Below are 27949 nucleotides of genomic sequence, written 5' to 3' on the forward strand. Positions count from 1 at the left end.
GAACTGACTCTCTTCCATCTCCAAATGCAATGAATGGACCATATTTTACCTTTCTTTCAAGACAGTTTTTTAACTCAGGATCCCACATCAAATACTCATTTCAAGCATTTCCATAGCCTCATTCAAAAGTAAATAATTATATTGGAATCCATTTTTCCCAGTGAACCTAGAACTTTATTGGAGTTCAACATAGTTTCATATGGAAAACACGCAATCCCTCACAAAACACTTCTGGAGAAGTAACTTTGGGTTTGAAGAAAATCAGTATTCTGCACTGAAAGTATGGCAAAAGCTGTTAAAGACCAATAACATACGTATGCACTCATACCCAACTACTAGGAAATAACATGAACAACTGCAGTATGTCTGAAAGTTCCTAAAATGAAATACACCCAGAAAGCAAAACAGAATCATGTCCGATACCATTGGGAGCAACAGGTAACCGTTACTGTGATTAACATACAACACATATTCACAAGCTCAGAAGTCAGCCATGTTTTCTGCATGCCCCCACACACGCCGAAAACAAACAAAAACCCCCAAAAGCCTAATTTTAGAATATAAGCTTTGAGACATGTTAAGAATCCCTGGCACTTGTATAAATGGATACTGACTCACTGAGACCTAGCACAAACTAATGAATCTTCAAATTCTCACAATTCCCCGTTATTATGCTGATGTTAAAGGAAAAAAGCCAGACTCAATTCTTTTTTTGCTACTATTGGTTAAAATGAGATTTTGGAACTGACCCTGACTTCCTATTTTCCATTTTACTTTATCTACCTACCAAAGACAAGTATGAGTTAATTATACAAGCAATATTATCCAGTTTTCACTTTTTAAACCATGAGGTATTTCTGATTTAGTAACTACTTGATTTTCTTGTTTTACCAGCAACGTCGGAATCTAAAATTTGTTTGTGAATTCTGACATGCTAGTAATCTAAAAAGCACATGTTGACAAGCAACTCCGTTTCATCTATAAAGATTCTACAGCAGCTCACTAATTCTGAAAAGGTGCCCCTAAGAAATCTGGCTGCAGTGGAAGGAAGGACAACACTGGAGCCCAGAGCTTAAGTGTTTCTGGATGGAGAGGAAGACGTGCCAGATTTCATTTGAAGGTGCCATCAGTTTGGTTTTAAAAATGTGATGGGAATTTTCAGATGGCCACATCATTAGCTTTCCCACCTGCCACCCCAACCAGTGCCCAACAGCACAGAAGTATAACTATCTGTTAGCATCAGAAACAATTTATATTTAATTCCATCATCCAGTTTGAATCCACTAAGCTACTAGAATCAACACAAGATAATGCCAAACAATGAGCCCATGTAACATTTCTGAGAATAATCACTGATGAAACCAAGCATTATACTTTATACTCATGCCAGGGAGGAAAGAACCCTACTACTCCAGAGTAGATGGGCAAAAACATCAAGCTCTTGAAACAGCAATAGGACAACTGACCCCCAACCTGATGTTACCATTATCAACACTACAGATAATTCAGTAGTCTGCACAGTACTGTGCTAACGATTCAGCCCCACTTCAGTGAGTGCTACCAACACCTAGAAAAAGAAGCCTTTTCTCTTAGGTATAAGAGATTATGGTTTCTGCTCCTGAAACTCCCAGCAATACTTTAAATATAAACACATTTCACAAATAACAGATTTTTCCCAGCAGTTGACTATGGGCCGGAATGTTCTGAATTCTATACGAACAGTAACAGTTTTAACTATTGTAAAGAATGAACTCCAAAGGCAAAATATCTTTTAGCTCTTAGGGGACGAGGGCAGGCAAATGAGGGAGTTTTGTTTTAACATTATTGGCACAGTTCATCTGTAAGATGGGTTAGGTCCACTTAAAATCATGTTTAAGCAAACTCTTAATACAAAGATCAACAATAACTTGTCTGAGCATAATTAAACATTGATTTTTATCTTTTAAAAACTCTTTCATAGTTACATAAATCAATCACTAGTTACTAATGTATTACTTAACAGAGCAAGCATACAGCTACTAATACTACATCTTTCTTCTAGACAATATTTACAAAGATAATACTCCACTGTCAGACCCTCAGTGTGGTGGGGAAGCAGTTAAAGTGCTTGTTCTCTTGAAGGAGCAGGTTTAGATAAAAAGCAAACAACAAACTATCAAATCTTTCCCTCTTGCCTTTTTCAGCTCTGTAAGACAGTAGAGATGAGGCAGCTTTTAATTTCTTCATACTAGAATCATATATAGCATAGTGGCTAAGCTTGTGAGCTTTGTAGTGCCAACTCACTGCCCTTGGGAAAGCTAGTAAATATACCTAAGGCTCAGTTTCCTTATCTATGGAAATGGAGATAATAGTACCCAACTCATAAGGGTTCTTCCAAGAATTAAACTAGATGATACAATGGAAAGAACCGAGATTCATGCCTGATAGACAGTAAACATTCAATAAATATCAGCAATTATTGCTATTACGAGTGAAAAAACACATTCTAAAAGTCAATAAAGCCAGTTTACTTCGGTCTCTACAAAAACGGCACTGAAGAGCAATAACCTACCCAGCCTACAATCATTCACATATTCAACAGTTCCTTTGTACAACCTAGGTGAGAACCATGGAGGTTAACTTTCTGAGGAGAAAGGACTACACTTTGTTTCATTAATAGATACATTACTTACTCAGCCCAGTCTGAGAGTCAAAAGAACACTTATTCTGTATTAAGATCTTACCTTCCTCCAAGAGAGGTCAAAAGGACTTCTTACATCCTCACCTGCCACTTCCTTTCTTTGCTCCCACATCCCAAAGAAACATATCTACACTCTGCGGTTTTCTGAACAGCAGGGGCCTCATCTCCCGCTTTTAAAACCCTGATAGGTTGACTAAACATAGTTAAGAAATACTCCAACTCCTGACACTCAGCACCTAGCCTTGCACAACACCAAGCCCAGAAGCTACCTCCTCTGAGAAATTCCCCCACCTCCAGACGAAATTAAATCCCCTAGTCACCCAAAGCATTTTGGGTATAGATTTGTCCCAGCACTGACCTTGTAATTAACTAATTATGTCTCCCCAGATAGACTGGATTGAAGGCAAGAGCAGCACTTTGTGGCCAAAGGTTCAGCTCTAGCACTAAGCCCAGTGCCTGGCATATATTAGGTGCTCAAGAAATGCTACACTTTAACCAGATTCTCTCCTCGCAGAGTACCATCTCTTGCTGGATGCCCTACTTCAAAATCTGAACATAAGGCTGCTCGCAGTAGAGCAGGCTAACACGATGGACTGCTGATTACAACATCAGAAAACCTAGTCATCAGCTTCTCCCATTGGATAGGTTCCCAGAACCCAAACTCAACTGAGCAGGATTATGTACCATCAGAATCAGTGGGAATTCCCAGCACACTACAGAGGGTACCTTCTCCTTCAACAGGATTGTTGAAAAGCTCGCAGGGTGAGCCTTCTATTGGGGGAATCTTCACTCGGTAACTGAAGTGGAAATACTCAAAGAATAAATGCCTTGATTTGGCTGAAAAGGGTACAAAACATAAAGGTCAGGCAAAAGCAAGCTAGCTCTCGATTCCTGAAAAACAGTGGCTTCTGAAAAAGAATGAACAGGAAGCAGGGGTGGGTGCTGGTCATCTTTGTTTCAATAAATAAAATCTTTTTTTCTACCCCACAGCCCACGAGAAAAGCCTAATACACCAGGCCAGATGAGATGCTCAGCAACCTTTCCTCCTGACAACTACACTAAACTGCATTTCTAAAAACAAAACAGTGCCTTAGGAACCACAGCCCCACTGAAGTTCTAGTCAGTAATACTTTAATTAAAAAAAAAAAAAAAAATCAACATGCCTGAGCCCAACATTTACAATGGATGGCCAATAGAGAACTTGCAAACTTTCTGAAGGCAGGTACCACTACCTTTGCAAAGAACACAACTTGGGGAAAGCAAACTCAAAATATAAAGAACTCCACAAAGGAGGGCTTTAGCTTTAGAGCCCTATTTCCTACCATAAACATCTTACCAGGGAAGGGGAGAAAAAAAAAAATCAACAGTTGCCAAAGAGTATCTTTCATTCTGGAAGCAGAAAAGGAAACAAACGAAGCAGTAAGAGGGAATAACACCCCAAATAAAGTTCTCCTTGGGAAAAAACAGTAACAATTCAGGCTCCCAACCTTCCCCCTGGTGAGGTCTGTGATTTACGTGGCTTTGCTCCGCAGAAAGCTTTTTCTGGGCAGCTTAAGGAAGGAGCCGAGGGAGGGAGAGAAAGAGACATAGGCACAGAAAGGAGAGGAGAGAGAAAAAGAAAATGGCGCAGAGACTAAGTCCCGACTGTCGACAAGGCGACTTTCCCGGGAGGAATCCGGGCCCGGAAAGGCTGCCAGAGGCCCGGCGGCGGGCGACGCGGGGTCTCCGTTGCCCCCTCTTGGGAGGGCCGCGATCTGGGGGCGCTGGGGTCCCCGGAAAGGGGGTCCAGAGGCGGCCCGATGGGAACAATGGGGCCGGTGAGCGAGGAGCCGGGACTTAGTCTCTGGGACGCCATGTCTGTCCTCTGCCCGGCTCGGGCCGGGCGCGGGGCCGGCGGCCGGGGGGCCCGGGGTCGGGGAGGGGGCACACTCACCATTCAGTCGGAAATCCGCCTCGATCTGGGGAGAGAAAACGAGGGACTATGAAACAACAGGCACATTCACCCCGCGGGCGGCGGGCGAGCGCGCGCTGCCGGGGGCCGGGCCCACCCTGTGCCCCCCGGGATGAGGGGGCCCCGGGAACGGCCTAAAGGGCCAGCCAACCCCCCTAAACTGTAACTTGGCGCCTTCCGCCCGGGGCCCGGGGAGCCGATATCCTCTGGCCGGCCACCCCTGGCGGGGGGCTCCGGCCTGTCAAAGCGGCGGCCGGGCCGAGGCCGGGGCCTGCGCCGGGGGTCGTGGAGGGTCGGGGCGGGGCCGGGGGCCCGGGCGGGCCGGGCAGTACCTGGGAATCGTTGTGGAGATGGTCCCCACTCATGTCGGCCGGAGAGGCGAGCGCGGCGGAAGGCGAGGGGCGCCGAGGAGTCGCAGACGGTCGCGGCCGGCCTGTTCGGGCGGACGGGGCTCCCGGAGGCTCCCGGAGACGCGGGTACACGGCGGCGGGGCGGGCCTGAGACTCCCGGAACGGCTGAGGCGGCGAGCGCGGCGGGCGGCGAGGGGCGCCGAGGAGACGCAGACGGTCGCGGCCGGCCTGTTCGGGTGGACGGGGGCTCCGGGAGGCTCCCGGAGACGCGGGTAAACGGCGGCGGGGAGGGCCTGAGACTCCCGGAACGGCTGAGGCGGCGACAGCAGCGGCGAGGCTGACTGCTGCCGGGCTGGCGGCGACAGCAGACCCCAGCAGTTGTGTAACAGCCTAAGTTCGCATTTCGGCTCACTGCGCCTGCGCGGCCGCTTTTAAATGCGACGTCCGTGACGTCAGAGACTCCGGAAGGAGGACGAGGATTGCGGGACCCGCCCCCTCGCGCTTCCACAGGCGGACCCGGCTTTGCATCGCAAGCCCCGCCCCTAGCCCTCGCGCGCCGATGTGATTTGCATAAGGAGCTGACTCCGCCCACGGCCGCCCACCCTGTGAAATCTCTTCCTCTCCCAGCGCCTTTTCTCGGATCCCAGATCCCTCCCCTAGGCAGTGCGCAGGCGCAGCCCGGACACCGCCTCCGGACCGGGGCCGGCAGCTCGGCCACGTGGTGGGCCTTTAAAGGCCGCCGCGGGACAGCGGCAGGGCCCGGTCCGTGATCTCCCGGGAGCTGCAAATACCTTGGCAGCAGGGGCCCCGAGCTCTCACCAGCTATTCTTCTCTCGCTAACCGGACCCCGACGCTGCTTGGCGGGAGGAGCTTCCATCCCAGCCTTTGTCCAGGCCCACTTCTTAAAATTTAATTTTTCAACCCGCCAAAGGTCTGGTTTAGCTCCAGTTTTCAGCCGGGTACATGTAGCCCTGGGTCACAAGAGGCCTGATTTCATTCGTTCATTCTTCAGACATCCCTGAGCCAGGAATTGTGCTAAGGAAAGGAGTTGGGTAGGGGCCAAAGGGAATCAGATCGCGGGGTAAACACGACCTGGCTCTGTACCCGGCTGTGTCCATAACGCGCTATGGGGCGTAGCGGGGAGGAATTGGAGAAAGAACTGCCGTTTATGGAGCATCTACTGTGTACTCCGCTCTGAATTCACACAATAGCTCCGTGAGGTACCTATTTTACTAAAGTTAAACTGTGTCAGAGATACGTAACCTACTAACCTACCTGACATCTTCATTTGGATACCTCACAAGCTTCTCCAAGGCTGAACTCACCATCTTCCTCCGCCACCCAGCTAGAAAAGCTCCACCCTGGACATCTTCCTCTCCGTTTCTTAGAAGTCCAGCTGATTGCATCTCTTCAATCCTCTCTCCCCCGCCCACACACCTGTGAAGTCTGCATTATCTCCTGCTTGAATTCTTACAATACATTCCTAACAGGGATCCCTACTTCCTTTCTGGCTCTCTCACAAGCTGCTCTGCAACAGTAGACGAAGTGCTCTTTCAACACCAGATCTAACCATTATCCCCTTTCCGCAAACGTCCTCTCATCTTAGTACGAAGTTCAAAATTCTTAAAGCAGCTGCCAAGATCCTGAATAACCTGCTTAATTCAAGTGTGACCTTTGTGAATTTTTTTTTCCATATCTATTACCACTTCTGCTATTATTACTTAATATTTTAATTGATCCCCCCTTCTTCCTTTAGCTTCATCCTAAGCAATAATAGCTATGAAATAATAATGTCTATGAAATCATTTACAAATAGAATACAAAAAGTGTTCCATGGGCCACTGAAATCACCTCTATCACATCTAGTGGTAAACACTTTAATTCTTAATTCATTAAGAAAAATTAATTCTTGTGAATGCTTCAAAGCTCAATCTTAGCACCATTTTCTCCTTTCCACACTCCCTGACTCCTTCTTCCCCACCCAGATCAAGTGCCCCTCATAGTGTCCTTTTCCTTTGTAACACTTATCACAGTTATTAAATTACTAAGGGGGTTAACTAGTGATTTTATGTCTCTCTCCCCTATTGAATGCCAGGTCTATGAGGGCTAGGACCTTGTCTATATTGCTTAGCACTTGATCGCCAGCATCCAGCCACAGAGCCTACGAAAGAGATGTGCAATCAATGAGGGAATGAAAGCAGGGTAATACAGTGGTTAGGACCACACATGCGGAAGTCAAACCAATCTAGTTTTGAATTCTACTCTGCTGTTTACTAGCTCTGTGACCTCAGGCAAATTGCTTAAATTCTCTGAGCCCCAGTTTCCTCAACTGGATAATGGTGATAATGGTGCAATTTTAAGAGATTTTTGTTTTTTAAATTTGACTGAGAACACACAGCTAGTAAGTGCTGAGTTTTGGATTCAAACTCAGGTCTGCTTGACTCCAAAGTTATTCTCTTTCTCTGAAACAAGTTGCCAGAACCAGTTTCACCTTGCTTTTGGTGTCTTTCATCATAGTCTTTCCATCTCAGAATCAGCCCCAGGCCACAAGGTGAAGCATATAACTCCTACCTGTTTGCTGCAGTAAGGCCAAAGTAAGTTGAGGACTGCCTTAAGGCATAACAGTGCCTCCTACCACTACTCCACTGCCACCCTCCCAAGCCAGGGAGAATCTGCATTCATTTTCAAGGAAGATCTGGGTAGGCATGAAAACAGAACACACACGCCAAAATGGCACCCCAAGCATGGTCCCCGTGCACAAACATGCAGGTATCTGGGCGTCTTGTCACAGGCTGAACTTCTCTGCCAGCATATGTGGCTGGCAGTGCTCCGAGGTTGGCTGGCTTACCCAAGGCCACGTGACCCCTCTCTGATTCCTGATACTTCAATCTGGTATCCCCACGATATGGGCCACCTACCCTTAGTACTTGAGAAGATTATAGGTAATGCCTGTACAGACATTTTCATTTTAATCATTATGTATATATTTCCATGTGTATGAGAAAAAAGATTTAACCCTCATATCAAATCCATGATTTTAAGGATATCACTGTTTAGGATGGGGCTTTTAAAAAAAGTTGGTTGATTGATTTAAATAAAAATATCACGGAATGGCACAGAGGGAACATATAAGACAAACTCCGGGAAGGTCAGAGACATAAATGAGGCTTGGGAAACACTGCTTTAAATCAAGACCACTCACTCATGGACCATCCCAGCCCCCATAAAAATCACTAGAAGAGGACAGGCCTGTTTCCAATGTACACACTGTGAAAGGTGGATGATTTATCAATATTCCACTAAAAGAAGGACTTCATACACAAACACATACATTGTTATGATTTAAACAGGTCTTTTCCCACAGGACTTCCCAGAGTTGTCCATATGCTGATACACATGGCGTGTAGCATCTCCAAAATGTATATAAGCCCAGAAACCCTTTTTTTTTTTCCCCAGACTACTTCTTAAGACTGGGCTTGTTGGAATGACCAGCCCTCAGGCCACCTGCTCTAAATGGTCACTCAAGATTCAGTCCATACTCATTTGCTTCTGACTCTCTTGGGATTGTTCTTTTTAGCCCAACTCTTGGCTCCCAGAACTGAACACATATAAGGCTGTCTGAACAACTTCTGCTTTTCAGGGAACCTGTCCTTCTGCACAGTGTACACAAATACACAACTATGCTGTTGTCCCTCTGGCTACAGTTGTGTGACCCAAGCTGAGCCACTCAGATCAACTTCCTTGAGACTCTGGAACTAGGAAGGAGAAAGTGGTTCAGTGTCTCTTCTGGCAGATGGATGAGTAGTATGTAAACCAGGGAGCTGCCCTGCTGGTATTTTCTGCCAGAAGGGCCAGAAAAAGCTGGGAGGAAAGGAGGAGAGAAGGAAGAGAATAGAAGACCCTGATGGAGTTCAGGGCCCTGGTTCCTACTATCTCTTGAGGCCTTATTTCACCCCTGTTCTTGTACCTTTAAATAAATCCCCATTTTTGCTTAACAGATCTCTGATGGGTCACTTAAGACCAAGAGCTCTAAGTTATACTAAGTCCTAATCTACACTTGATTCCTGGGCACTCTCAAGGCCTCTGTTTTCTCTTTGGTCCTGGACCTGGGCCCCTCATGTTATGGCACCTGGATGCCCCCTGGCATTTTGAACTTGGATGCTTGCACAGTCTCGACTTTGGCAATTCTTGGGCAGCAGTGTCTTCTGGTAGTTCTCCCTTCCTGTGGGTGCCTTGCCTAAGGACCGCTGCCCTTTTAAGACTTAGATGATGCTTAGAAAGGAACCTGCTTGACACCCCAGAAAGGAGACTCAGGCTGGCGATCCCAGTAACAACCAGAAACCCTGGAGTTGTGGAATGAGAGGATAGGCCATAAGGATGTAGGAGCCTGGCCGTCTGGGGAGTCCACTTTCACATTCCTTCTTTGTCTTCCTGCCAGAAGACATCCTTTCTGTGATGAGGACATTTATTCATTCAACCGGTATTCCCTGAGAAATGAGGGTGCAGGGGCTATGTGGTAGATAGGTACTATGCTAAGCCCTGGGGATACAGATATTAATAAGACCTAATCCTCATGTTGGAGAAGTTCCTAGTCTGATAACAAGACAAACATATTCCCCAACTGTTACCATAAGGAACAAAGAATAACATGGAAGCAGTGGTTACTATGGGAATGCTGGGGTGGGAGAGGCACATCCGACTCACCAGTGGTGGCAGCGGGGGCAATATTAGGAAAGGCTTCTGGTTGGATGCCATTCTCTAAAGATGAGGAGGGGCTGGTCTGTGGAAGAGAAGGGAAGGTACTGCAGGAAGAAGAGCAACCTGTGCCAAGGCAGGGAGTCATGGGCAGGAACAGCTTTGGTCAGGATGGAGCAGAGGGTCCATGTGAAGATAAACCAGAGAAGGAGGTTGGGCAAGTGGAGAGGCCTCCCCCAGTGACAGTGGAGCTACTGCAAGGTGAACTATGACGGCGTTTTGAGGAGGTGAGAGAACAACCATGGGCAGCAGGGTGGGGACAGTTTGGCAGAGCTGATGCTGGAGACAGGCAGATTAGCCAGGAGGCCCGTGAAGACCATTGCAAGTGTTTCAGAATCATCATTAACTATGGGGGGGTGGGGGGTCATTTGGAATAACTGTGAAGATGCAGACCATGAAGGGGACAGCAGGACACTGACCTGTGTCCAGGTACAGCCCAAGGAGAACTTAGGATAGCAGCTGTCCCTGAATCTCCCTCTCACAGGGTATACTTCTGGGACATCCTGCTGCTACTCAGGTCCAGCTGCCTCCACATGGAGAACCAGTGGACTGGGGGAGGCAAAGAGGCAGAAACTGGGGCTCCAGGAAATCCTGGACAAGTCTGGGAGTGAGTGAAACCCCAAGCTGACTCAGCATGACCCTCCCAAGAAAATGGCACAGAGATGGCAGCCTCGCTCAATAACCAGCAGGTGACAGCTTCACCAAGATCAGGTTTTAAAGAGATCTACCTCCCCACGCCCCCAGCAAGCCCTTCGAGTCCTCCGTCCCATCCCTTCCACATCCAGCATCTTCTATCCCTCCTGCATGGCAGCTTCTCCACTTGCTCCCTCCTCCCAGTTTTCCCTCTTGACCTTGTTAAAAATAATCTCTCACATTAATTGATTACTTACCATGTGCTCTGCCCTGGACTAAGTGCTTCCCATACATTATCTCACTTAATCCTCACAATAACCTTTATGAAGCAGGTACTACTAGTTCCATCATTTTTACAGACCAGGAACCTGAGGCTTAGGAAGATTGAGTAAGTTTAACTTAGTCACACAGCTATGGAATGGTGGGGCTATGATTTGAACCCAAGCAGTCTGACTATGGAACCCAGTCTCTGAATCCCTGTACTGCCTTCCAAGGTCCTTAGGTCACTGTTTCCCTTGGCATGTTTGAAATATTTGGAAAGGATAGTCCATGCTTGCTGCCTTTTCTGCTTTATAATCCAACCCCTTAAACACTGTTGATCTGACTTCCATTCTAATCAGAGACTTCCTAGTTTGCAAATAGATTAGCCTTATTCTCCTCCACCTTCTTGCAGCACTCAGTGATGCTGGGCACATTCTTGGGTCATTTCCGTTTGGCGCCAATGACCATGAATTCTCTTGGTTTTCCTCCTATCTCTGCAAATGCCATATTTCTGCCTCCTCTTCTCCCATGACAATGTAAGCATTCCCAAACTTCTGTCCTCAACCTTCTTTTCTCTCTATCCACTCTCCTCCTGGAAGCTTTACTGACTCTATGCTGACTCCTATAGATAGCTTTTCAAATGGGTATCCCTAGACTTGACTTCTTTTTGGAGCTACAGAAATATCTGTAGCTGCCTACTGCATGTGTCCCCCTGATGGTCTCCAACAGTCCTCTGCTCCTGAGTTCAACTTTTCCCCTGGGTTTACCTTTCCCTTCTATGGTCCCTGCTTGGTGAATAGCTCTACCCATCCCCCTCCCAGTCATGCAGGCTCAAATCCTTGGAGCCTCTTGAATTGATCCTGTCCTCCCCATCCCATTAGTGGCTATTGTCTCTGTGGAGTCTGCCAAGACCTACTTCTGTAATTATCTGTCCCTCTTTCCCTGGGTTCTCATGGCATCTGCCCCTTCCCTGGCTTTCCTGCATCACACACACACACACACACACACACACACACACACACACACACACATAAATACACAACAACTGTGAGCCAGGTACCATGGTTGGTGCTAAGGATTCAGCCACAAATCAGACAGACAAAGTCCTTGCTCTTAAGGAGCTCAGGCCTGGTAGGTGGGACAGACAAGAGAACAAGTCATTGCCACGTACTCTGATAAATGCTTTGGGGATAATGTGCAGTATGTTTGCTATAGGAGCCCTTTAAGGTTGCTGTCATGCCAGAATTGAGGAGTCCAGGCAAAGGCTTCCCGGTGGAAATAACATTCAAACTTGAGGCCTGCCCTGAGGTGGGGACAGAAGCTAGCCAGTGAAAGTTAGGGAAGATAGAGAACACAAGTGAGGGACATGATCACTAGAGGCCCAGGGAACAAATGGAATAAAGACTTGGAAATTGGGCGGGGCAGGGTTTGTTTGGAGAACTACTGGTAATTTAGTGTGGCTGAGGGGTAGACTGGGAGGAGGGGTAGTGAGAGATGAGGCTGAAGGGGTAAGCAAGGCCCAACTCATGCAGGGTGTTTTGTGTTGGTTAAGAAGTTTGCAATTTATCCTGAGAGCAATGGGGAGCCACTGATGAGTTGTAAGCAACGGAGGAACATAATCATATGCATTTTAGTAAATACTACCTACAGTATAGAAAATGGCTTTGAAATAATCAAGACTGGAGACTTGTTAGGCCACAGTTAAGAAGGCTGATGTCAACATCTAGGCAAAAATGATGTTGATGATGGCCCCAATCAGCAGAAGAGCCATGAGGATGGAGAGGAGTATATCTGCATTTGAGAGATACTCATGACAGAGGGTTGATGTATCAGGGATTGATTATATATGTCAGAGAAAGAGAGAGGGGAGGATTTGAGGATATGGATGGGCGTGCCATTCACAAAGGCAGGGAACACTGGGGGGTGACCTGGTTTGAGGGAAAGATGATGAACTCAGCTCTGTACATTCGAGTTTGAAGTGCCTGTGGGGTAGCCTGGTCAAGATGTCCAGTAGACAGTTGGATACATGGGTTTGGAGCTCAGGAGAGGAACTGGAAGTGGTACCTGAAGTGATTAGTCTAGATGAGGTCATTTAAGAGGGCCTGGAAGGAAAGTCTTATTTTTGGGATGGGCCTGAGTGATGAAGTGAAGGATAACAAGTTTAGACAAGTTGTTTAAGAGGTTTAGCTATATACAGGAGGTGGAACACAGTGCAGTAACCAGAGTAACCTGGGGTTAAGAGAGTTTTTGTTTGTTTGTTTGTCTGTTTTTTGATGGACAACACACACTTGTCCGGAAGAGGGCCTTTTGGTTCATTCTATTCCTTGGACAAAGTGATGGCACAATCGAGTTGATATCCCAGGAATTCTGGGTCAGATAAAGAGGCAGGTCCCTTTGGAGGAGATACCCCTTTTTTGCTTCTCAGAGGCCACGGCTGCTTAAACCTTCCCTCCAGGGTTCTGGACCTTTTCCCACCAGAACTCGCTTAAGGATTGACTCAGAGAACTTGTTTTTGAGGATGGCTTATCCAGGCCCCCGAGAATATTCTTCTCCCAAAGGGTAGAGTGCAGCCCTGCAGGATCTATCTCTCCCTTTCCAGGACTCACCTGCAGGTGTCAGGGAAGGGGTTCGGCAGAATAGACACCCAGAACCTGGGGGATGGATGTTCCTCCTTGGATTCTGCCATGTGGTTAATTTCCGCTAACATTTCTTGATGCTTGTTTGGTGCCAGGTCCTTGTAGTAGTCGTGTGATGAATTAGACAGGGCCTCCACTTGGCGGAGCCCACAGTCCAGAAGAGGAGCTAGACAAGTAAACCATCAGTTACAAGACGGTGGTCTAGGAACCTCATGAGAGAGCCCTCAGGGCTGGGAAGCCAGGCAGACTCTTCCTTGGAAGCCCAGCCTGAAGCGTTTGATGGCAGAAGGCTAAAGACTCCAAATCTTCCTACAGACCCAGAGCTTGGCTCTCCTGTTATTTGGGGGAAAATGGCCACACAGTGTATTTTAAATTGACTTTTTGTTCCTCTGCAGACTTTCCTGCTTCTTGTTGTGCATGTGTATTCAGAACTGGGAGACAGAACATTGGGGAAATATTTGCACAAAGCCTTACAGAATATCCAAGTTGAGCCTTGGAACCCCCAAATGAAAAGTAGGTGAGGCCATCATTGCTAGATGTTGGAGAATCCCTAGGCTCAGTCCTCAGAACTTCCCTCTTCGTATCTCATCCACTCTTGTGGCTTTAAATACCAGTTACGTACTGAGAAGTCCTAAGTTCGTATCTGTAATCAGGACTTTGCCCACCCCCAGCCCTGCCCAAGCCTCAGACTTGTATATCCGGCTACCTACTCTATAGCCCTATCTGGATTTCCAATGGGCTTCTCTTTATTTTTTCTTTCCCTGTGGCTTGTGGGATCTTAATTCCCCGACCAGGGATGGAACCTGCACTCTTGGCAGTGAAAGCGCCGAGTTCTAACCATTGGACCACCAGGGAATTCCCTCCAATGGGCTTCTCAAACACAACACCTCAAATCAAACTTCCATCTTTCCTCCCAAACCTACCCCTCCCTTGGTTTTCCCCATCACAGTCAAAGGCTCAGGCCAAGCCTCAGAGTCCTTGGATCTTTCTCTTGCTCACCTACCCCCCATATCCAATCTGTCTGCAAATCCCGTGGACACCACCTTAAATATCCAGAGGCTAAACATTTCTCCCTATTCCCTCTGCTTCCACTTTAGCCCAAGCCTCCATCATCTCCACCTGCTTTAGTGCAGGAGCCTCCTAACTGGTATCCCTGCTTCCGTGTTTGTCTTCCCATAGGACATCCTCAGAACAAGTGATCTTTTAAAACAGTGGTCCTTTGAAAATGTGAGATCCTGTCACTCCTCTGCTCAGACCTCTCCAGTGGCTCCCATCTCACTCAGGATAAAAGTCAAAGTCCTTACAATGGCCCCCAAGGCCTTCCCCTGCCTGCCCCCCTCCCTGGTCCCTCCACCTCATCTGCGAGTGCTCCCCACCTCCATCACCCCTCCCTAGCCTCACTGGCCTCCCTACCACTCACCCTCCGCCCTTCGCACCCTTACATTTGTAGATCTTTCTGCTTGGAACATCCTTCTCCTAAATATCTCCAAGGCCTACTTTCTCATTTCTTTCAGATACTTACAATATCTCCTTTGCAGTGAGAATTTTCCTGACTACTCTGTTTCTCTGTTTAGTTTAATGCCAAATTTCTAGTATCTACAGCAGCGCCCGGCACTCATGGGGTGCTCAATTAATATTTGTTGAATAAATTAATTAGTCACGGCAGTAGAGGCATCACAGTTGCGCTTTCGTGCAAGGGGTGGGGACACTCCAAATAGCCTAGGGAATAGTAAGGTATAAGGCTTCAATGCAAACAGTTGTATTATATCACATTGCTGATGTAATCTTTCTGCCATGCTGTGTTATCAATAGCTAAAAAATAATATTAAGTAAAAACTACCACAGAAAACAAACAAACAAACAGAAAATTAATTAGTCATGGGCTGCAGTGAGCTCCTACATGTGTCAAGTGAGGACCTGGATTGTGCCAGGAAACTCCCTGTAGTGAGTAACGTGATTCCCATTTTGCAGATACGGAAACTGAAGCTTGGAGAAGTATGAGTGCCTTGCCTCTCTGTTCCCATAGCAACCTGGGCATATCCCCAGCACCTATCATTCTCCACTGTCATTGTCCATTTCACCAACCAGATGTAAGACTTTTGAGCCCAAGGGTCATCTCTTACTCCTTGTTGCATATCAAGCTCCTGGTAGAAAGTTGGGCACATAGTAGATGCTTAAGAAATGTTTGTTTTATGAATGAATGAATGAAATGGCCAAATCAGGATACAAACCCACAACTGTCAGATAGCAAAGTCTCTGCTCACCCCACTCTGGGGGTTGGGGGAATCCCTATAACAGCCATGGAGCCAGTAGTTAAGAGTCCCTCCCCTTAGCAGAGTACTCTTCATGAGAGCCAGAGTATTTCAGATGGAGAACAGTGTACAGTGGCTGACAGTTTTTTCCCATCACACACCAGGCAAATGGAAAGAATTTCTCCACTCAGTCCCTCCACAGTTGCCCAGACACACAGTCAGGGTTAATCTTCAGACCAATTACATACTGAGAAGGCCTAAGTTCACATCTATAATCGGGATCTTGTCCACCACCCCCGCCATCTGCATTCTGCCCCACTAATTTCCTGAATCTTCAGCTGCTGGGTTGTACTCCTGCCCATCCATCCCCTCACTCAGCCAACAGTGTCTTCGAGCCTTCTCTGGGCCACAGGGAAAACTGAGCTACCCCTCCCCCCAACCCTATCCCCACTGCGAGTTGGCTTGGTTCTCTGAGACTTCATTCCAACAACTCTCTCTCCTTTGTGTCTTCTTTTTAGATTCTTCTCCACCCCCTAAGCCCATGTCTTAGGTCATGAAGATGACTCACTCCATCTATGGAGGACGGTGGCCCACTTGTCTCATCTGCCTCTCTCTCTTGAGCCTTCAGTTCAGTGATTCTTCAGATCAGTGATTCTTAAACTGCTGGGAGGGATCCTAGACCCCTTTGAGAAACTGATATGGGCTATAGGCCGTCTCCCTCCAAAAAACACATATACTCTTTTTTTTTTTTTGAAACATTTTGATTTTTAAATTAAAGTATAGTTGATTTACAATGTTGTGCTAATTTCTGCTGTGAAGCAAAGTGACTCAGTTATACACATATATACATTCTTTTTTAATATTCTTTTCTATTATGGTTTATCCCAGGAGATTGGATATAGTTGCCTGTGCTATACAGTAGGACCTTGTTGTTTATCCATTCTAATGTAATCATTCACATATACTCTTAAATACAGCCTTTTGCATAGAAGTTCAAATGCACCCCAATTAAGAACCCCTCCTCTAGAGGGTCTCTCTCTTCTCCTTCTCTCTTCCCCTCTAGATTTCTGGTTGTTGTTGGCTCCCAAGTCAATTCCCTGGTCTGCTTTCAGAATCAGAAGCGTCTCCCTACCACATTATTACCAATGCCCTTAATATTGTGAACAGCAGCCACAAGATTTGCACAATCCTTTTCACGCATCAACTGATTTCATGCTCTCAACAACCCCAAGAGGAAGGAACTATTATTGTCCCATTTCTACAGATGAGAGAACTCCATGGTTATGTGTTTTGCCAACACCACACAGCTCTAAGTCCAGGCTTCCTTTCCTCTGTACCACGTTGTGTTGCCTATTATAAACGGCTGTTTTCTTTGACCTTTTTTATCTCCACTGCCTGAAACCTACCTCTGCCCCCACCTACACCCCATGGTGTGTTGCCTGTTATTCTCAACTGCTGGGTTTTTTTTTGTTTACCTCCCCCCTCTCTATCACCTGAAAGGCACAGTCTTCATCACCTCCCCCACTCCTCTGACGTTCCCTCCTTCTCCCCCTTCCATGTCTTCAACTGACCACAGGTGGCTTCTTTGCAGTTGCTTAAGCACGTGTGAGCCATGCAAGAGTTTCATTTCCCCTTCCACTCTCAGCCCAGCTGTGCCAGCCTCCGTGATCCTTGCTGGCGCTCCAGCCCCTTCTGGCAGAAGGCCTTGGCACTTCTGGGAATGCCATACCTGAAATCCAGGTAAGAGAAAAGAAAGGGATACCCAGCTGAGCACCTACTTTGGGCCAGGCCTCGTGCATGGCCTGGGGGCACAGACTCCAACCTTTAAAGGCTCTAGCTTCCAGGTTCTTCCAGGTTCTTCCAGGTATACTACTGATGGGCACCTGGAGGCTCCAAGGTGATTGGTCTGAATCCATCTGCTGCCTGTCTGTGGAGGGTTGGGGCCCCTCTGCAGCTTGGTTAAACTTTAGCTGCCCCCTGAGCCAGCAAAACTATTGCTCAGAGCCAACATGAGAAACACCTGGCTGTTGGTTAACCTCTTCCTCCTCAGCTCAAATCTCAGACCGGCCTGATAATTTTATTTAGGTTAATCACAATCACACTTTTGCTCTTAGTGTGATAAAGTAGTAGATCATCACAAAAACAGTTTATAAAACTGTTTACCAAAGTGTAACATACATGCAGAAAAGTGCACAGATCAAAAGTATGCAGCTTGATGGATTTTCACCACCTTAACCCATCTGAATAACCTGTACCCAATCAAGAAACAGAATTTTCCAGCACCCTGAAAACCCCCTGCCCTGTGTGCTTTCTTCCTCTCCTTATCCCTAACATAACCACTATCCTGATGACTTCTAACAGCACGTCTTGGTCTTGCCTGGTTTTGTCCCGCAGAAACAATTTTAAGAGAAACAGACCATCCTCTGGTCTACCCCCCTAGACACACATTTTGATTGATTGACTGATTCAATTAGTCATTGAGCAGATGTTGACTGTGTATAAAATGGATCAAAAATCTGAATTAAACCAAAGACCTGTGGCCTCAAAGGGGCTTTGGCTGTAAACTAACCCTCCACTGGGCCTCCAGAATCCCAAAGTGTGTTCTTAATAAAGGGCCCAGAACATGCATGCACATCTGATCACTTCCTCTAAAGTTCAAGATCTTATGTCAGTGCAGTTTTTTACTTTCTTTCTTCTTGATTTTATTTTATTTGTTTAGTTCTGAAGGAGGGAAGTTAGAGACTCTGGGGAGGACCCTGCTCACCCCCACCCCAGAACTCCAGCCTTGATCACTCCTAGATGGAGAAATCATCATCTTATAAGGCTACCTACTGCATTTTCCAGGAAGATCTGGCAAGTGAGCCTTAAGCTGTTAAAAACATACACACTCACACACACACACACACACACACACACACACAAAACCCCAAAAGCTTTCTCGCTTGAGCTCAAATATGCTGCGATTTTTGCTTACTGATTCTAGCCCTGCCCTCTGCAACCTCCCAGAATTAGTTAATTAGTCAATTCAGTAATCAGGTTTTGGGTGTTTCCTGAGCTCCAGGCTCAGAGGCACATGAGGTGGGGCTTCCTGAACCCTGAATTCTTCCCATGGGGATCCCAGGATTGACTGACTCAGGGATGTGGCTAAACCAGCATTACTAAAGAACATTCCACTGGACACTAATCCCCAGAAATGCTTTACGAAAATAGAGCTTTGAGCTCAAAGGAGTTGGCCAAATGCTCCAGGCTCTCTGGTCTGTTTCTAGTATCACATCTTACATTCGCACAGTTAAGACTGGGAGATGGGAAGCATAAAAATTGGGCTTCACTTTGTCAGTGTTTTGAAGACTTATATGACTTAGAATCCCTTTTTCTACAGAATGCCTATGAGAACTTCTCAAAATTAGTGTCCTCAGAACAGGGCACAGGCCAAGCAGCTTTAAAGTATCCTCCCAAACTGTACTAGCCCATGGTGATACTGAACACTTGAAAAGTGGCTCTTCCAAATTGAGATGTGAGGGTAAAACACACACCAGATTTCAAAGTCTAAGAAGAAAATCAAAGGCTTTTATATGGCTTATATATTGAAATAATACAATTTTTGAAATATTGGGTTACAATGTACTATTAAAATCAACTTCACCTGTTTCTTTTTGTTTTTTATTTATTTATTTTTATTTTTAAAAAAATATTTTGTGTTTTTAAAGGCCGTTATTTATTTATTTTTAAATTAAAAAATTTTTTTTACAGATTTATTTATTTATTTATTTTTAAATTTTTGGCTGCGTTGGGTCTTCGTTGCTGCGCGCGGGCTTTCTCTAGTTGCAGCGAGCGGGGGCTACTCTTTGTTGCGGTGCACGGGCTTCTCATTGCGGTGGCTTCTCTTGTTGTGGAGCACAGGCTCTAGGCACGCAGGCTCAGTAGTCGTGGCTCACAGGCTTAGTAGTTGTGGCACGCGGGCTCTAGAGTGCAGGCTCAGTAGTTGTGGCGCACGGGCTTAGTTGCCCTGCGGCATGTGGGATCTTCCCAGACCAGGGCTCAAACCTGTGTCCCCTGCACTGGCAGGCGGATTCTTAACCACTGCGCCACCAGGGAAGTCCTCTTTTTGCTTTTTAACATGTGCCTTTTAGAAAATGCAGAGTTATGCATGAAGCATGCATTATGCTTCCATTGGAGGGTGCTGCTCCAACATTCTGAGATGCTGGGCAGGCTTTGTTGGCTGAAACAGGAACATGGGAGAGGGAGGGGGTGGGTAGCCCAGTGGAGGAAGTACAGGGCACTCTGGGAATTCACTGAAGGGGCAGCTCACAAAGCTTCAAGAGAGGCCGGTCAGGAAGTGGTGACTAAACTGACATGTGAAAGATGAGAAGGAGTTAGGCAGGGGAAGGCAGAGAAAATAGCAGGCGCCCAGGCCTGGAAGTGAAAGACAAACTGTGAGTATTCCAGGATGTCTGACGCTTGGGGGGCAGAGGGTAGGTAGTGACCCAATGTGAGACCAGAGAGGGCAGCCAGGGCCAAGATTCAGGGGGCCTGGTAAGCCCTGGTAAGGGATTTCTGCTGAGAGGAATGAGACACCACTGGAGGGTTTTCAGTTAGGTGAAGCTAGGCAGAATTGCATGTTTTTAAAAAATTTATTTTATTTATTTATTTATGGCTGTGTTGGGTCCTCGTTTCTGTGTGAGGGCTTTCTCTAGTTGTGGCAAGTGGGGGCCACTCTTCATCGCGGTGCGCGGGCCTCTCACCACCGCGGCCTCACTCTGTTGCGGACCACAGGCTCCAGATGCGCAGGCTCAGTAACTGTGGCTCATAGGCCCAGCTGCTCTGCGGCATGTGGGATCCTCCCAGACCAGGGCTTGAACCCATGTCCCCTGCATTGGCAGGCAGACTCTCAACCACTGCGCCACCAGGGAAGCCCAGAATTGCATTTTTAAAAGATGACCCTGATATTTGCATGGGGCATAGATGGATGTAGGGATAAGGTAGAGGGAGAATATCTATCCAGGAGCTGTTGGAGTCATCGAGAAGTTTGGACTACTCTGTGAACCCTGAAATTAAGGAAATCCAGTGTCTGGCAAAAGAGTCACAGATGGGACCGCTGGTCAGGGTTACTACTTGGAGATGGGACAAGGGAGAGGATGGAGCCAAGGTTGATATCCCGTTTTGTTTTTAATTTTTAAATTTTATTTATTTTTACATTTTTTGGCCATGCCACGCGGCATGTGGGATCTAAGTTCCCCGACCAGGGATTGAACTCGTGCCCCCTGAAGTAGAAGTGCCAAGTCTTAACCACTGGACCGCCAGGGAAGTCCCCTGGGTTTTTTTTTGTTTTGTTTTTTTAATAAATTTATGTATTTATTTATATTTTATTTTTGGCTGTGTTGGGTCTTCGTTTCTGTGCGAGGGCTCTCTCTAGTTGCGGCAAGCGGGGGCCGCTCTTCATCGCGGTGCACGGGCCTCTCACCGTCGTGGCCTCTCCCGTAGCGGAGCACAGGCTCCAGACGCGCAGGCTCAGTAGTTGTGGCTCACGGGCTTAGTCGCTCCGTGGCATGTGGGATCTTCCCAGACCAGGGCTCGAACCCGTGTCCCCTGCATTGGCAGGCAGATTCTTAACCACTGCACCACCAGGCAAGCCCCTCCCCTGAGTTTTGAATAGTGAGGTTGTGATGGGAAAACAGAAGGCTGTGGAGGGAAGATGATGAGTTTAGGATCGTTCAAGTTGAGGGTGAGAAGAATGTGGGGTATACAAATGGGGATGCCCAAGATGACGTGAACAGCCAGCTCTGGTTCTTGAAAGAGATTTAGGGGGTGGAGGTAGAGTCGGCAGGAAACATCTCCCCTGTGGCCCTCAGGTGCCTCATCTGCACAGTGGGGACCTGATCTATTTCCCAGAGTAAGGGAAAATGATTAGATGATGGGACACGTTGAGTGTGCTGGACCCCACATGGGCTCACAGTAGGTGCTTAGGGAGTTCTGGTTCTTTGTTTCAGAAGGTCTATCAGTCCCATTTCCTACATGGTCAAACACACCAAGTTCTTTGCAGATACCACTTCCTCCTCCAGTACACACAGGACCCATCTCTCTGTTTTCAAAGTCCCCAGTGCAGTGATGGGGAGACATTCCTGGAAAAAGTTGTGGGGAGGGGGAGTGAAGGCAGCTTCCCCCTGCCTGGGCTATCCTAGAGCAGGAAGGGAGAGAGCAGTCGGTGCTGTGCGGTGGAGAAGACGTTGTACCAGCAGACCAGAGCTAGGCTACCTGCCCCAACCCTGCCACCAGAAAACCAAGAAAACTTGCCCTGTTCTAAGCCTCAGTTTTTCCACTGGCTCAAGGAGGGACCTTTCCTGGTTCTGTCCCTGCCTTCTCCTTGCTCCCATAAAGCCTCTTCCCTTTTCTTGACCCACGGAAGGCATCACTTCCTTGAAGACTTGGCTCGCTGTGGGCCTCCTGACGGCTCCTTCCTGGGGTGAAGGGCCAAAATCTTGACAAGATTAAGAGGTTTTGGGACTGGGCCAGGCTGGGTAAACAGGAAAGATGACAAACCAAACTCCCCTCCTCCTGGGGGGTTGTTTATTTCAGTTTTTTTCCCTCAGCTGAGTTTTCTGGATGCATAGTAACCCTTGACATTTCATCCAGTGCCCAGCCTCTGGACCCATAGCACCTAGTGCCCCTCTCACCCATAGAGCTCATGCAACGGGCTTGCTCCCGTGTCCACTTGGCCAACTGCACTGAACTCCTGGAAAGCAGGAAGAACACAGATATATCTAAACCGAGAGCCTAGCGTGATCCAGGGGAGGAAGTGTCCTCTCCCACAAATGCCTCTCCGGCTCCCTGGGGTAAGCAATGTTCTTGCCATTTTCAGCCATGGAAACTGAGGCTCAGGGAAGCAACCCATGTCACCCAGCATGTTGGCAGTGGGTCTAGAAACGGGGAGGGCTGGAAGGGAGAAGGACGCCTCATCAATGAAAAGAATGTTCTTTGGAGACTGAAGAACCTTGCTTGGTTTAAATTCTGACTCTGCAACTTCCTGCCTGTGGAATTCAGGCAGGTTCCTACGGGGAGGCAATGTCGGGTAGCGGTTAAGAGCACAGACTCTGGAATTGAATGTCAGTTCCGCCATCTGCTAGTTATGTGACTTTGGGCAAGTTCCTTCGCTTCTCTGCATTGCAGTTTCCACAGCTATAAAACATGATAATAATAGCTCTGACCGCATAGACATGTCGTGCAGATTAAACGTGATAATCCATGTGGAACACTTAGCACAATGTCTGTCCTGGGGCCGGTTCCATCTGTGTCAGCTGTGTATGGAGGCAGACCTCATTGACTCTGGCCCCACCTGTTCCCCAGCCTGTCACCCGTCCCCCTTTGTGGCTCACTCAGCCCTTGGTGTGTGGTAGGTACTCGCTGGCTTGCTGACTACAGGAGTGGTTGGGAATTGACTCAGTGTTTCTGAAAACAGGCTTCTGACAATGTGTGGGAGGAGGATTCTGAAGGACAACTTTCGGGAATTTCTCAACCACCCTGAAAGGGGTTGCTTTTTGCACGCTAGTATGAACTTGAAAATATTTCCAGACGGCTTTTTCCTCTCTTATTGCAGAAGCAACTTATATGTTCATTGTGAACTGTTCAAACATTACATACAGATATAAAGCCGAGGGCCAAAGTCCTGAGTAATCCTGCTTTGAAAGAAGTGCTCACTGTTTTTCTGAGGCACCCACTGTTTATCTGAGACATGCCCTTCCAGATTTTTCCTGTGCCTAGTGTTTGAACGCCACTGTTCGTCCCTCTCCGTGGTAGATGCTGCAGGGTCCCCTCAGAAATCCAGATGACTGTCTGTACCTTAAGGGTGGGCATTGTTGGGATGGGGTGCAGAATTTCACAGAACACTTAATCAGCAGTTAAAGCCACCGATGACTCGTTCCCCCAGCATACACTTAGCCTTCAGGACTCTGAGACCCCGAAATGATGAGTCAAGGTCCCACCTGGTTTTGGAGTGAGACCTGAGATTGAATTTCAGCAAGGAGACCCCGTTGTGTACTTGTCCTCGATTACATGCAAGTCCGCCAAGCCTTAGTGAGAGGCCAGAATGGGAGCTGTGGCCCTGCTGCCCAGAGAATAGCATTTTCCCCCCTCACGGTGTCTAGGGAACTGAGCTGAAGGTGCCAGCCAGGGTGGGCTGGCCACGTGTGGTTTCTGTGATCTTGGGCAAGCTGCTTCTCTTCTCTGAGCCTCAGGTTTCTCATCGGAAGAGTGACGAGAATCTTCCTGCCTTGAAAGGCACGTTCCGCCATCCATCCATCCATTCATTCATAGAAGGTGGTATTTCATAAGAGTGTGGGAAGATTACTCAATAAACATGGCCATCTAGGAAGAAAAGAGTTGGGTCTGGTGGTAGATTGTATTATTGTTCAGCAAATATTTACTTCCCCCAGCCCTCCTCACCATGGGAGGAATACAATTCCTCACTCTCTTGATATTGAAATTAGCCATGTGACTTGCTTTGGCCAGAAGAATATGTGTGGAAGTGACAGGGGCCAGCTCCAAGATACCCAGTGTCTCCATTCCCCTTTCTTGAGCAGCTGTCATCGGTCATGAGAACCGTGAGTCCCAGACAGTGGGGGCTGCTTTAGCCTGGACTCAGAATGAGAAAATACATAGGGAAGCTCTGCACTCACCGCACAGCCTGGAGCCCAGCCCAGGAGAGCCCTGATGAACCCCAGCTGACCCACAGACCCCTGGGTGAGAAATAAATGTTTACTTTTGTAAGTACTCAGTTTGTGGAAGCTGTTCTTTTTTTCTCTTCCAGCTTTACTGACATATAATTGACATACAGCACTGTATAAGTTTAAGGTGTACAACATAATGATTTGACTTACATACATCATGAAAGGATAACTGCAATAAGTTTAGTAAATATCCATCATCTCATATAGATACAAAATTAAAGAAGTAGAAAAAAATATCTTCCCTTATGATGAGAACGCTTGGGATTTACTCTTTCAACAGCTTTCATATGTAACATCCAGCAGTGTTCATTATATTTATCATGTTGTACATGACATCCCTAGTACTTATTTATCTTGTAACTGGAAGTTTGTACCTTTTGACTGCCTTCATCCAATTCCCTCACCCCCGCCTCTGGTAACCACAAATCTGATCTCTTTTTCTATGAATTTGTTTGTTTGTTTGTTTTTGTTTTTAAATTAATTTTTATTGGAGTATAGTTGCTTTACAATGTTGTGTTAGTTTTTACTGTACAGCAAAGTGAATCAGCAATACGTATACATATATCCCCTCTTTTTTGGATTTCCTTCTCATTTAGGTCACCACAGAGCCCTGAGTAGCGTTCCCTGTACTGTGTAGTAGGTTCTCATTAGTTATCTATTTTATACATAATATCAATAGTGTATATGTGTCAATCCCAATCTCCCAATTCATCCCCTCCCCCTTTCCCCCTTGGCATCCATACATTTGTTCTCTATCTCTGTGTCTCTATTTCTGCTTTGCAGATAAGATCATCTATACCATTTTTCTAGATTCCACATATATGAGTTAATGTACGATATTTGTTTTTCTCTTTCTGACTTACTTCACTCAGTATGACAGTCTCTAGGTCCATCCATGTCTCTACAAATGACCTAATTTCGTTCCTTTTTATGGCTGAGTAATATTCCATTGTATATATGTACCACATCTTCTTTATCCAGTCCTCTGTTGATGGGCATTTAGGTTGCTTCCATGTCCTGGGTATTGTAAATAGTGCTGCAATGAACATTGGGGTGCATGTGTCTTTTTGAATTATGGTTTTCTCTGAGTATATGCCTGGAAGTGGGATTGCTGGGTCTGTTTGTTTTCAAAGTATAATTGACCTACAACACTATGTCAGTTCCTGTTACACAACATACTAATTCGATATTTCTCTACATTTCAAAATCAACACCACAAGAAGGAAGTTGTTTTTTATGCAGCATCATTGCAGCAAAATCTGGCCCAGGTGGATCTCTAACTCACTCCTTATACTGACTTTAGCTTGGGTCCAAGGAAGGATTCTCTGATTGGATGCTATTTGACCTGAGATCTGAGTGTTAAGACGGAGCTAGCTGTGTAGCCATCTCAGGGGAAGTATTCTGGGCAAAGGGAACAGCAATGCCATGGTCCTGAGGCTGGAGGAAACTTGGCCTGTTCAGGAATAGAATTAAGGCCAGTGGGATAGATTGTTTGATAAGAAAGGGGAAAGGGGTCTGAGCCCCATAAATCAATGGGTCACTTCACATTTCCACTTGGACGTCTCTCAGATACTTTAAATCCAAAACATCAGATCCATAGCTGAACCTGTGGTCTTCTCCCAAATCCATCCTTCCTTTTTCATTTCCTCATCTCAGTCAATGACACCACCACCTACCTACCCAGTCCCCCAGGCTGCAAGGCTGGACCTCATCCTTAACTCTTCCCTCTCCCTGAACCCTCACATCCAATCTATCCTCAAGTCCTGACAATTTCACCCTCTCATCATCTCATATTTGTCCACTTCTCTCCACCTCTGCTGAGATCACCCCAGTTGAAGCCGCTATCATCTCTTGCTTGGACTACACCTTCAGCCACCTCCCCAGCTTCCCTGCCTGCATTCTTAGTCCTTCTCCAATCAGTCCTCTACATGGAAGTCAGTGGTCTTACTTAAAAACAAATCATCTCTCTATAAGTGATTGGATAAACAAACTGTGGTACATCCATACAATGGAATATTATTCAGCAATAATGAAGGAGCTAAGTTTTGGGTTGGTTGGTGATGATGATTGCACAGCAGTGTGAACATACTTAATTCCACTGAACTATATACTTAGAAATGTTTAAAATGGTAAATCTTACGTTATGTATATTTTACTCCCCCCACACACACACAAAAGAATGACCTATCAAGCCATGAAAAAACATGGAAGAACCTTAAATGCATATTGCTAAGTGAAAGAAGCCAGTCTGAAGAGGCTACATACTATATGATTCCAACAATATGAGCTTCTGGAAAAGGCAAAACCGTAAGGTGGGTATAAAGATCAATTGGGGGCGGGGAGGAATAGGAGAGGAAAGAATAGGTCAAGCACAGGATATTTTTAGGGCAGTGAAACTATTCTGTATGATACTCTAATGGTGAACTCTCGTCGCTAGACATTTGTCAAAACCCAATGAACAATACAACACAAAGAGTGAATCCTAATGTAAACTATGGGCTTTAGTTAATAAAAAATCCAACAAAAACAAAAACAAACAAATCAAGTTTCATGACTCCTCTGTTCAGAGCTTCCAGTGCCTGCCCTCTGACCTGGCCAGGAAGGTTTGTCCATCCTTCCTCCCCTGGCTCCCCCCTAGTCATTCTTTAGGGCTCAGTTTTTTTTTTTTTTTAATTAACTTTTTTTTTTTTTGGCCGTGCCAAGCGGCTTGTGGAATCTTAGTTACCTGACCAGGGATTGAACCCAGGCCCTCAGCAGTGAAAGTGCCGAGTCCTAATCATTGGACTGCCAGGGAAGTCCCTAGGGCTCAGTTTAAATGTCACCTCTTCAGAGAAGCCTTCCCTCATTCAGCAGATTAAATCTGCAACCTCCCCCCCCCCCGCCTTTGTTTTACCTTCCCTGTAGATTCTGTTCTTCAACTCTGCAGCATTTGCACATTTGTAATTAGGTAATTGGGACTTCCCTAGTGGCGCAGTGGTTAAGAATCCGCCTACCAGTGCAGGGGACATGGGTTCAAGCCCTGGTCTGGGAAGATCCCACATGCCATGGAGCAACTAAGCCATGGAGCAACTAAGCCCTTGGGCCACAACTACTGAGCCTGTGCTCTAGAGCCCGCAAGCCACAACTACTTTGGCCACATGCCACAACTACTGAAGCCCGTGTGCCTGGAGCCCATGCTCCGCAACAAGAGAAGCCACTGCAATAAGAAGCCCGCGCACCTCAACAAAGAGCAGCCCCCGCTCGCCGCAACTAGAGAAAGCCCGCGTGCAGCAATGAAGACCCAACGCAGCCAAAAATAAATAAATAAAATAAATAAATTTATAAAAATAAATCCTCCTGTAATTAGTTAATTGTTTGTATTTATTTGCATAATGGTCTCTGAAGCCCCAGGAAGGTCTGGATCATGTGCCTGTCTTCACCATCTTATCTCTAGCGCTGAGCTCGTGCCTGGTACATAATAGAGCTTAGTTCATGTGTGGTTGAACATAGTTTGAAATAAAAGGTCACATAGTCTCTGATTTCATTTATATGAAGTATCCAGGATAGGTAAATTCATAGAGACTGAAAACAGACAGGTGGTTGCCAGGCGCTGGGGGATGAGGAATGACTGTTTAATGAGTATGGGGTTTCCTTTTGGGGGGGATGCAAATGTTTTGGAACTTGACAGAGATGGTGATTGTACAGCATGGTGAATGTACTAAATGCCAGTGA

General features: G+C 46.6%; 1 protein-coding gene and 1 long non-coding RNA gene across 3 annotated transcripts in view; one reads left to right on the forward strand and one right to left on the reverse strand.

Moving 5' to 3' along the window:
• The window catches only part of TOP1 (DNA topoisomerase I), an 86275-nt gene extending 80907 nt beyond the window's left edge, over positions 1 to 5368 (reverse strand). The window contains exons 1-2 of the mRNA XM_082359483.1: positions 4964 to 5368; positions 4614 to 4638 (exon numbers count right to left, since the gene is read on the reverse strand). Coding sequence (XP_082215609.1) covers positions 4614 to 4638; positions 4964 to 4996 — 58 coding nt within the window. The 5' untranslated portion in view covers positions 4997 to 5368. The remainder of the gene's footprint in view (positions 1 to 4613; positions 4639 to 4963) is intronic.
• A 304-nt stretch (positions 5369 to 5672) lies between these two features.
• Positions 5673 to 27565, forward strand: LOC309612998. 2 transcript variants are annotated; one of them, XR_014235461.1, is made up of 3 exons: positions 5673 to 22348; positions 24092 to 24274; positions 26417 to 27565. It is a non-coding gene; the product is annotated as an uncharacterized lncRNA (long non-coding RNA). The 2 variants fall into 2 exon arrangements; XR_014235460.1 differs by having other exon boundaries at positions 24092 to 27565.
• Positions 27566 to 27949: the final 384 nt, after the last annotated feature.

Source organism: Balaenoptera borealis, assembly GCF_965194805.1.
Source record: "Balaenoptera borealis genome assembly, chromosome: 16".
NCBI lineage: Eukaryota > Metazoa > Chordata > Mammalia > Artiodactyla > Balaenopteridae > Balaenoptera > Balaenoptera borealis.